The following is an 11969-nucleotide window of genomic DNA, read 5'->3' as shown; positions in this document are numbered from 1 at the left end:
ACGCAAGAGGCAGCGCGCGCACGCGCAGTGCGGCGCGGCAAACGCCCCGCCCCCGGCGCGCCTTCCGGAGCAAGGGGCGGGACAGAGGAAGGTGGTCTGGATCGTTGGCTGACCAAGTGATCAAAATCAAAACAAATCAGCATCAAGAAGTACCATGTGCGGTGAATTCTCACGCGCGGTTAGCACATGAAGCTATGTCTCTAAGCTATCCTAGGGAAAGGTGCTCCGAGAGGGCAGGGGCGGGACTAGAGTGAGACCCGGAGGCCCGGGCGAGTAGGAGGAGGCCAAGGGGCGAAACCGAGTGCTGAGGGCGGGGCGGAGTTTGGCTCCGGGTAAGGCCTTCTCTTCCCAGATGGTAACTAACCGAATCCGAATCTCTTCGGTACGTTCTTTGGGAGAGTTCACGGTTTGCTACAATGCCGACCTCCCGACACTTGGGAAATTTATTTTTCGTGAGATGCACGGGAAACCCACTGTTAAGCTGCCCTGCCTTGGCTTCTTCCGGAACGTAGAAAGTTCATGGGACCCATGACCATGGTTTCGTCAAAAAAGGACGAAGAGGGCTCATTTATTTATTAGAAACCAGGAAGAGCAACGTTAGCTGGATATGGAGTGAGACCTGCTAATAAAACAATAATACCTTGGTTACAGGTGCAATTCCTCTGAGGATATTTTTCCAGTTTTTGACTAGATGTGGGAACACTGTTATACCAAATTTAAATAATTTTGGGTGGGAATCTTTCTAATATGAAGTCTGTGCTTATTTAGTCAGAAAACGCCAAGTGTAATTTGCTTGTTTAGGACTGCAGCCTCATTGGACTATTATTATCTAGACTGCACAGTCCCTGACTACTCTGGTTTTGGTAACCATGCAGCTTCTAATTTAAAAGCTTTTAATCTGCCCTAAACTTGGCAACCAGACAACTGTCCTTTTTAGAATTGGCTCAGAGGAACTTTTTTGTTTACTATTTTGGTCTCACCTGTTCTATCTAGAGGACATGGTCAAATAAGCAATTACATTGACTATTGAAAGATAGTTGACAAGCTGGTCTCTAATGATGCAGTAGACTGTTAAAAATGGCTCTAATTCTGTACCCATCCGTGTGCCCACACATTTTGCAGAGTGGCTTTGCAGTTCTACTCCATCCCGACTCTGCCTTAGCCAAGAAAATGTGGTGGTTGCCCGCCTAAATCATGATGAGAAGAAGCCTGGACTCGTTGGCTGGAGGAGGAGACCAGGTGGAGAGAGCACCTTGCAAAGCCACCTAACTGACCCAGAGAACAGACATAGAGCCAAGCTGGTTGAGGTACACAAAACTGTCCTGTTGATCCACAGATACATGAGAAAGAATGAAGGAATCTTCTATTAAGCCACTCTTTGACATGAATAGGTATGTAGCTGCTGCTGCTGCTAAGTCACTTCAGTCGTGTCCGACTCTGTGTGACCCCATAGACTTCAGCCCAGCAGGCTCCCCTGTCCCTGGGATTCTCCAGGCAAGAACACTGGAGTGGGTTGCCATTTCCTTCTCCAATGCATGAAAGTGAAAAGTGAAAGTGAAGTTGCTCAGTCCTATCCCAACTCTTCGCAAACCCATGGACTGCAGCCCACCAGGCTCCTCCGTCCATGGGATTTTCCAGGCAAGAGTACTGGAGTGGGGTGCCATTGCCTTCTCTGAGGTATGTAGCAATAACTAATAAATTCCAACAGGTGCCTCGAGGAGGCAGATGGCTGTAATGAAAGCAGTGGCTCGTTCATATGAGTGAAAATGCTTAGAAACTATGTTGACTTAACAAATTTGCTTGCACCTCTTTTCTGCCAGTATTGTAATCATACCAATTAAATCCTGCCTCATCTAGTCATCTTTCTGTCATCACTAGCTCACAGACTCATCTCAAATTCATTATCTGAACTCAGCACACACCTGACACGTCTGCACGGCGTATTTTTATAAGTATATGTAATACTCCCTGCTAATGTGATACAAGCTCCTTAATGCCCAGATAACTTTTTCAGCACAAGATGATGCACACCTTATACACCGAAGTGTTCAAGCACTGACCATGAGATCTTTTTAAACTTTTAAAAGTTGAATGCCTTTTCATATACTGCTAGTAGGATTGTAAAATATTTCAATCTCCTTATAAAACAGTTTGGCAATTTCTTAAAAAGTTAAACATACTCCAACCATATGATCCAATGATCCAGCTGTTCAACTTCTAGGTAATTTTACCCAAGAGAAATGAAAGTATATACCATTAAAAGATACAATGTAAATGAATGTAATCTGAACGTAAATGAACATTTAATAACAGCTTTATTTATAATAAAAAAACAGAAACAATCTAGATGTCTGTCAATAGATGAATGGATAAACAACTATGGTATGTCCATATAATGGAATACTACTGAGCAATAAAAGGGAATGAACTGTTGATACATGCTATAATATGGTGGCATGTCAAAGTAATTCTGATAAGTGAAAGAAGCCAGACCAAAGAGAGGTATACATTCATATAAAATTTCAGGAAATGGATGGTAATATATAGCAACAGAAAGCAGATGAAGGTTGGGAGTAGGGGGGGCAAGGAAGGCAGATAGATTGCAATGGGGTAAAAGGAAACCTTGAGAGTGATAGGTATGTTCACTGTTTTGCTCCTGGTGATGTTTTCATCATATGACATCGTATGATATATATTAAAGCATACCAAATTGTGTATTTTATATACGTGAAGTTTATTGCATGTCAATCATATCTCAATAAAACTATTAAAATCTACTTTTGTCATTGTTAGAGAAGTATAGGCAAGATTTATTAAGTAATATTTTTTAAAAATCATGAATTAGTAAATCTAAATTACTTCTCATATATACATTGTCCTTCAATTACTCTCCTGTGTTTTGGTTTTGTTACCATAGATGTCAGACAGAAACATGAGAATAGCATTTCAGATAATCTTTTTAATTTAGCTCAACCCCCTATTAGTAATTTGACCCTTTTTCATTGAGAAGTAAATAATGACATTCTCTAGCATTTTAATAATTATTATATATATTTCAATTAATATTAGTTTACTCAAGGCCATAGATGACTGACACATGTAGTAGGCATTTTCTAATACATTTGTTGGAGGGAGAGGGGAGAGCTCTCTGAAAAAGTAGTAACTTGAAATGAATTTTTGGGTAGAACACTAGGATATTTATTAAAAGCCAGATGTTGACTTTTTTCATATTTAATTATTTTAATGAGCATGTGACACTGTTAAGAAATAAGCACAGAATCCTTCAAAACTTGTACACATCCGTGTGTGTGCTCAGTTGCTAAGTCATGTCTGACTCTTTGCAGCCCCATGGACTGTAGCCCACCATGCTCCTCTGTCCATGGGATTTCCCAGGCAAGAATACTGGAGTGGGTTGTCATCAGATGTTGGCTTTTAACAGTTGCTTCACTTGATGAAATGTTGAGTGGATCAGGTGGGGAGTATTATGGCCCTCCAAAGATAGCCACAGTCCTCATCCTCAGGACCTTGTGAGTATGATTAAGTTAAGCATCTTAAGATAATCCTGGATTGTCCAGGTGGGCCCAAAATAATCACAAGGGTCCTTATAAGAGGGAGGTGGGGGTATCAGAGTCAAAGAATGAGATATGACAGTGGAAGAAGAGAAACGTAACGTTGTTGGCTTTGAAGATGGAGAAAGGGGAACAAGCCAAAGAATGTGCATGGTCTCTGGAAACTGCAAAAGGCAGAGAATAGGTCTCCTCAAATGCCTCTAGAAGGAATGTAATCCTGCCAACATCTTGACTTGAGCCCAGTTAAACTTGTGTTGGACTTCTGACCCTCACAACTATAAGATAGTAAGTTTGTGTAATTGTAAACCACAGAGTTTGTGGTAATTTGTTAGAGCAGCAATAGAAAACCAATAGTGAATAAACATGCCAAAATAGGGGAGGAACACTGAGATCCTCCAGACATCTTTGCCCAAAATAAAATGATTCCATTTTATAAACAGACAACCTAATTTGAACTTCCTCCACCTTCCAGCCCGTTATCTCAATTATTTTACATGGATCTGTTGTGTTTGTTACTTGATTGGCATCTCTCCTATCCTGCTTGCCATGGCACAGTTCCAAACCCCACACTTATAAATTTCTTCAGCTGGAATTAATACCTCTTTTCTTTGAACTGCTAATATGGATACAGGTATCTTTTTATTTCTCTATTTCTTGACTGTGCCTCAGCTTTCCAAAACAAAAAAATCTTTTTGAAACTACCTATGATATGAGGTTAAAAATATGGTGTGATTAATATTACATCAAGGATGCTGGCATGTGATGTCTAAAGGTCAACTGACAGGGACATAACTCATCAACAGAGGAAGTGGAAAGTAGGGAGCACATCTGATTTTCTATACTCCTCAGAATCAGATATAGAGCTCAGGTTCAATAGTAGTATACTTGGCTACCAGCTACGACTAACAAGTTTTGTAATAGTAACCAACCCAGGCAAGTTTTTGAAGAATTTGGCACTTACACATTCCATCCCAAAAACCCTATGAAGAAAGGGTTATCCATTTGGTGGTTTCTTAAAATGTTTTTTCCTTATTTCTGTACAGATATACTATGATCAAAATGTAAGTAATTAAATCTTTTTGGATAGAGCCTAAGGAAAAGTATTTTGCTCAAATTTTTTTTAATTTAATAAATAATTTAATAAAATTACTTTAGGACACTTATAAAGATTAGTGACAAGATTTCTGATGACAGAGTATTAAAATGTGTTATGATTCTCAAATTTTCCATGTATTTAAAATGTGTTATATGTTATATACCTCAGAAACATGTAAAAGACATTAACATATTAAAATACAAATGGTTTTCTTTAATACATCATTTCATTGTATCAGGAGGTAGTCTCTCGGTGGTGAATTTCTTCACTCATCATAGTTTTGCTTCCTAAGATATGCATGAGTGGACATTTTCTACATCCTGATGGAGACCTGGGCTATCTGTTTCTATGAAGAAAATGGGAAGCATCTGATTGAGAAATTAAGATGATATGGAACCTGAGACCACACAAACTTCTCATGTAAAGGGCAAAAAAGCAACGAGTGTTCAGCTAGAAATAAGTTATTTTATTTTAAAACACATACATATTAATAAATATTATTGGAAAACTTAATAAATAGCCTTTTATTTACATAAGGCAATTACAACATGCTATGACTACTTCTATAAAGCAGAATATAAGCAAGTATTAGTCATTGACAAGTATGTGTGTGTGCTAATTGGAAGCTCTTCTGATACGTTTACATGAAAAAGATTTTACGCAACCAACCAACATTTTACATTTTTTATCTAGTTTTATTCCTCTTTCACAATTATATTCCATTTTACAAGAAAGTTATTTAAAGAGGCAAAAACACTCAGGAATTCTACTGAAAAACAGTACTCTTAAATTTTTCCAAAGTGTGAAAACACTGACATGAGGTTGGGGTTGGGGGCAAATTATTACGGTCTGACAAATGAAAGAGATTCTGCGCTTTTCAGTGTGACCCTTTGGCACTAATGGTTTGGGAGTTCCTGACATTCACCTGGTGTCAGGTAGTTCATGGTCAGGGTTGAGCCACTTGGAAGCAGGAAGTTCAGCATCACCCATTACAAATTCAACACAACAGAATTAATCTGGTTTACAGGTCATTGATTCTTCTGCAGAACATACACCTTTGTGGAATGTCAGAGAAGCTCATTACACCATCAGAATGTGATCTCTCAGTGCAGCTTTTTAAAGTCCTTGTTTAACTTCCATATTTTACAACAGAATATATAAAACCCTTCTTTTTAAAACAAAAAAATAAAGGAAAATTAAAGCTTCATAAAATCATGCAAGCTTTACACCCAGCGCTTCCTCTGTTTACTCAGTGCTTGAAGTTGCGTGTCTACAGCATGGTCCTGAGCAGACAGGATGCCCAGTCCATCACTCCCAAGGGGTCCTGTCCATGCGCTCTGGTCTGAGGTGACCAGCATAAGCTAAACATGCAAATGCTCTAACACAGACACGGAGACCCATCCCACCCTTTAGAGGTAGAGAAACTGAGGCACAGAAAGGTTAAGTGACTCACCTACAGTTGCACAATTCAGAGGAAAATAGAAAAAAGAACAAATAAATCCTCCCGGCTCATGCTCTGGGGCCTAAACTATGCTTTTTTTCATATTGGGTACATTTGAAATAGATGCTTATTTACATGATCATTGTTCTACTGAATATCAACTTTTCACTAGACAGTATTTTTTGATGTAACAGAAAGTTACACTTTTTTAAAATATAATTCTTTTGTTGCATTTAACCACATGGTGAGAAATACTATGAAAATAAATGAGTTGTGAAGTTGGGCCAAATTCTTGTTCCCATTCCTATATTTCTTAATCTATTCAAGTATATGATGGAGGTATAAGAATCTGGCCAGATGTGAAAACTCACCTATAAGCTAAAGGATAGACCCTCAAAATTCATCACCAGTACAACTTTGAGGCGGAGGTGAGGAATACAGAAAGTTGAGGTATTTTATATGATAAACTGTTTTATGGTGTGACTGGTGTACAAACTGGTCTTTCTCTTCCTAACTCTAACAGACCTCTAGCTACAACTATGAGTAAAACATGAAAAACTATCAATAACACAGACATCTTTGAGAGGAAGGTCAATGCTAAGGAGTTAATGTTACGTTTTTGGTCCCTGAGAAGGTAGAACACCAAGATTCCATCAAATCCTGCTTGATGAGTGAACTATTTCCATGGTGTCAGACACAGTAAGGACAACTTCATCAGACCACTGGAGCCAACTGGTCAGTCGTGAACAGATCTAAACCAACGCTTCTTTTTGCAGGTTCCTACTCAGTCCCAGGATTTCTAAGTCAGGATCAAGTAGGCATCAAAGAAGAGTGATGGGCAGAGCTCTGCAGATTGCTCTTCTGGGTTAGTTGAGAAGCTCAGAAAAGAGAGGTGTCATCTCCTAACAAGAATTAGGCAGCATGACAGTAGCCTGTGACCAACAAATACCTCAGTCTCCGTGGACTCATCCAGGCCTACAGACAGTGCATCTCAAGCACTTTACAGATCTAGGAACTACAGTCTAGGAACTGGCCTCTAGAAGTGAGCACAGTATTTACAAAGAGCTGAGAGGTCAATGAAGAAGGAAGATGAGAGGTGACTGCCTACTTCAATAGTACTTTCTTCAATCAGACGAGAAACCCAAAGAAAAACCCAATCTATTGACCACAGCTAGAATCAACTTCTGGAAATAAAACTGCATATAACAAATTGGCTTGAAAAGTAGGACTTGAAAGAATATTTCTTATTGCTGAACCAAAAGCAGCAAAGTGTATTTCACTAACTTTCTAATGTGAAAAGACCATAATAACATCTGAGCGATGATACCCCCTGAAGACCCACCTGTGGGGAGTTCTTGCTCCCCATGTGGCAGCAGGGAGACTGCCCTTTCTTTCCGGATTCTTCTCTGCAGAGGTGGAGCAGTCCTATAGAACAGCAAAACACTCAGGGTGATCTTGGTGCTGGGTTTGGGTTAGAATCCTTAATAGGCCATATACACTTAACCACTGAGCAGAACAAGAAGCAATCTTTTTAAATGCAAAGATTCAGAGGAGAAAACAAGGCATTGTCCAAGTAAGAGAGGAGAGAAATGGCCTATTTAGGTATCTATCCAGGTAAATGTGCAAGTTTTGATCACAAACATATGATTTTACAGGAGGCTTGAAAACAAGTGGACAATTTTTTCCCTTAGTTTTATCAAAGATAAAACCCAGAGAATAGCATAATAATGAAAATGTTTACTTTTGGAAAGATCACTGTAAGACCTATCCCCATTCTGGGTCTTTCTCTTTAAAGCTTTTATTTTTTTAAATTCCAAATAAATTATAAAAACACAGATTTGTAAAATAAATACTGTAAGTCAGAAGTTATATGCTCTATGTCAAACCTGAAAAGTAGGCTGTTAGACTGCTAGTCTGTCAATTACTTCCAGGCTACAGTCACACTTGGAATACAATGGATGGTATGAATTGCATTCCAGTGGAAGAAAAGCTGTGCATCCTACCAAAGTAATCTGCTAAACAGATATAAATTTGGAAGAGTCTAACTATTCTGGGGCTTATCACCTTCAAGAGATGACAAGTTGTTTATACTTTGAGATTTTATTTTACTAAAAAAAAAAATCATAGGGAGATAATCCAGAAAATATCACCTCTAAGTGTCTATGGAATACACAGATTAACTGCAACCAGGAACATCAATAGATGGATTTAAATAAACTAAGCTTCACATGGAAACTGCAACCAAAAAAAAAAAAAAGTAATTTCCATAAACTTTCTTATGATACTTGTATAGTCACATGTATTTTTTTAATATCTCAACTCCTTACCTAGGAAACTATTTTTATGCTGAAAAGTATATTTATACACCTACATTTTTAGAAAATTCAGTTCAATAAATTAAGGCCTGTATTCCTAAAAATACTGATGATAAAAAACAAACCTCCAAGAGCTGATAAAAAGAGTAATGGATTTCTGGGAGCATTTTACTATCAGTAAATGCTGGGAGCATTTATTAACTATCAGTTACTATAAGATTTAGAAAATTTTTTAAATACTCTTGCTGCTGTTAGTTCACAGCTCACTGACAACTCATGATCATCCAATGTACTTTTAATTCATAGGGGTGTTTTTTGCTCTATCCTTGTTTTATTTAGCCTCTTTATTCAACACTTTAGGGAACTATCCCTTAGGTCTTTAGAAATGTTCTTTTCATCTAAAAAAAAATACATTTTTTCCTATTGACATTCCTTAGTAATTTTAACTGGGTATTATTAAATTCCATGTTCTACTTCACCAAGTCAATCCTATCACCTTACTCAATCCCATCTTTCAGCTTGGCTTAGTTCCCTATTTAGACAAAACACTGCCCTTAGGAGTTGCCTGGTGCTCCAGTGGTTAAGACTGCACTTCCACTGCATGGGGCACCATTTCAGTCCCTGGTAGGGAAATCCCACATGCCTCGCAGGGTGGGGTTGGGGGAACAATATTGCAGATGAAGTATATGATATCTTGATGAATATTTGCATCACTCTGTGCTTTGTTACTATTTCATACACAGGGAAGGTTACTATAGACAGGCAAATGACCTCTTTTGATCCAAATACTGGGATCATTAATGGCTATTTTGCATTTCAGAAGTTTAATGAGAGATTGGGTGAGGGACTGCAGAGTGCTTTGTCATCTCAAACAACAGGGAGATGGTTAAACTTTTCATTTTTGCTAGAAATTCTTTCTAAAACTATGTGTGTTCCAATTTGTAGCAAAAAAAAAAAACTTAAGCTTAATTGCGTCCTTTAACTTGTTCCTGAACTCATGTGCCACTGAACAGTTAACTCCCTCATTTAACAGCCTTATTATCAAGTTAAATAATTTCTTCTTAGTGGCCACAATGTTTACTGAATGAGAACATGGGTAAATTTAATACTGGATCCCAGTTATATTAGACTGAATACAAATAAAATACCTCATGCTACTTATTCAATTGTCTTTAATTGGACTATAACACATGCTGAAAGGGTCAACTTACTCTAATGTGTCTTTCATCTTGATTCTCTTCCAATAAATAATATACTATAATTTATAACTGCTTTGAACATTTATAGTTTGAATAGTGAAATACTAAAGTATAATCATGGAAGTTGCATTATTCTAATCTAAGAGAACAGACACACAGTAATAGTCAAATTAAGTGAATAGTTCAAGTGATAAAGGCACTGAAATTGATTTGAGCTACTGAAAATCATCCTGCAAATGGAACAGTATATGGTATCCATTCACTCTTCTCTCTCTGTTTCCAATTAAAATGTCTAGGAGTCAGGGGTAGGAGAGTCAACACATCAGAGGATTAAAAACAATTAAATGTATATACCTTTGATTTGGATGGAACACCTGAATGTTATACGTGCTTAATGCAAAATAACAAGACTAAAGACACATTTACTGTAGAGTCAGACTTCAAGACAACACTTTCTCCTATTTCCAAAGTAAGCTTCTAAATAAGAACATCTGTTCCCCTGCAAACACTAACCAGAATAGGCCCACTCTATTTAAATAATGATAGTGTTTTAAAAGCAAAGAGTATTCATCAAAGCTTCCAGGTTAATGGCAATGAACATAAGATTCCTCTCATCAGAGAGAGATGACACTCAGGCAACCATTGAGCAACTTCAGAGAACAGAAGGCTGAGTCCACACTCCAGTGCTAAGCAACGCATCTCATTTTCCACCAGCCTGTTCATCATATACAAGCAACTCCAACACAAGCGATGCACTTGTGTAAATTTACTTTTCTTCTTCACATCAAATTAGGACCAGAGACCGTATCTTCTTTCTGTTCCTCAAGCCAAACAATCTCCTGTTACATCCTAGTCTGTTTTCACATTAGATTTGTTCATCTCCCCCAGGTTGAAGTTGAACTCTTTGAACACCTGTATAAGGACAATTCCAACGGAGACAGTGGTGAACCCACAGGCCATGCCCAAGAAGTCCACCAGACCCACGTTGCTCCACTCCCGGAAGAGGATGGCTGAGGCCAGCAAGACCAGTGTGGTGAACACAACGTAGTAGATGGCCCCAAACACAGAGGAGTCGAAGCACTCGAGGGCCTTGTTGATGTACCTGAACTGGACGATGATACTGCAGCCAAGCACGGCCAGGAGCACCAGACACAGGCAGAGGGCCCGCTGACTAGACGGGTTGTTGTGGAAGATGTCCTGGGCAGCCAGCCCAATGCCCTTGGTGGAAGGCACGGTGAAACTCCCCAGCAAGGAGCAGATGCTGATGTAGACCATGATGTTGGTGGGCCCATGGGCCGGCGCAATCCAGAAGATGAGCAGCAGCAGCATGAGCAGCACGATGCACAGATAGCCCACAAACACTGGAAAAGAGAAGGTACACAGTGATGCGGGGGGCCCAGCAGAGCAGCCCCCATCACACGCTCCACCACCTGCCCCTGCCCTTGCCACCAGGACACTCCACTGCTCCAGGTGTGCTTTACCAGACCCACTGAGCTCAATCCACAAAAACTTTTTCCCATCACTGTTTTCATCGTTAAAAAATTCATAGCTCCTACATATTACAAGTCAATAAATAAGTCTTCTATTAGTAATATTCTATAACATTAGAAGTCAACATGCACACTATGAGATTGTTCTTTCTCTTTTTGCACACGTGGCAGGGCACGCAGAATTACCCCACCAGGGATCAGGCCCGTGCCGCCTGCAGCGGAAACACAGAGTCCCAACCCTGGACTGCCTGGGAAGCCTCAGGAATTTTATTTTAAGCCATGTCACAAGATGGTCAACTCAACAAACCCTAGGCAGAGTACTCCTGTTGGGGGCGGGGGGGGGGGCAGGGAAAGAGTCATGTGGGGCCTTAAAGAACATGAAGGAAAACTGTGGGGTATCTCTGGCTGTGGCAGGGACTGAGGGCCGCACACAGAGGCCGTGGGTCCTCATATGTGTAGACAGTCTCACACAACAAAAAATCACTGGGTTCTCCTCACAACTTCTGAATGTCACCTCGGACAGGTAACTGGAAAACGTTTATAATAATCAGAGCCTAGAACCTCTTTTATGTATAAAACAAAGTAATTTGGCAAGCATTTAATATATATTAAATTTTTCAGTACTTCAAGAGTTATTTTCCATTTCAGAAGATCCCACTGCTGGGATTTCCCTGTGGCCAGGTAAGTTAGGATTCCAGGCTTTCACCGACAGAGTCAGGGTTTAACCCCTGGTCAGGGAACTGAGATCCTGCAAGCTGTTCGGTCCAGTCAAAGAAAAAGAAGAAGAAGAAGAAGATCCCATCGATGATGGCAAAATCCCAAGTGAGTCAATAAGACAACACCTCCACATTGTCTGTTT

At 39.5% G+C, this 11969-nt stretch overlaps 1 protein-coding gene and 1 long non-coding RNA gene across 3 annotated transcripts in view; one reads left to right on the top strand and one right to left on the bottom strand.

The window, feature by feature from the left end:
- The first annotated feature begins 24 nt into the window (after nucleotides 1–24).
- LOC122688438 lies at nucleotides 25–10623 on the top strand. 2 transcript variants are annotated; one of them, XR_006339455.1, is made up of 3 exons: nucleotides 25–178; nucleotides 1123–1391; nucleotides 10509–10623. It is a non-coding gene; the product is annotated as an uncharacterized LOC122688438 (long non-coding RNA). The 2 variants fall into 2 exon arrangements; XR_006339456.1 differs by lacking the exon at nucleotides 10509–10623 and adding an exon at nucleotides 1392–1448 and having other exon boundaries at nucleotides 1123–1307.
- Nucleotides 5163–11969, bottom strand: part of NIPA1 (NIPA magnesium transporter 1) — a 49453-nt gene continuing 42646 nt past the window's right edge. Inside the window, exon 5 of the mRNA XM_043894432.1 lies at nucleotides 5163–10981. Coding sequence (XP_043750367.1) covers nucleotides 10470–10981 — 512 coding nt within the window. The 3' untranslated portion in view covers nucleotides 5163–10469. The remainder of the gene's footprint in view (nucleotides 10982–11969) is intronic.

Source organism: Cervus elaphus, chromosome 33 (genome assembly GCF_910594005.1).
Source record: "Cervus elaphus chromosome 33, mCerEla1.1, whole genome shotgun sequence".
NCBI classification, from domain to species: domain Eukaryota; kingdom Metazoa; phylum Chordata; class Mammalia; order Artiodactyla; family Cervidae; genus Cervus; species Cervus elaphus.
This window is presented reverse-complemented; position numbering and strand designations above follow the sequence as displayed.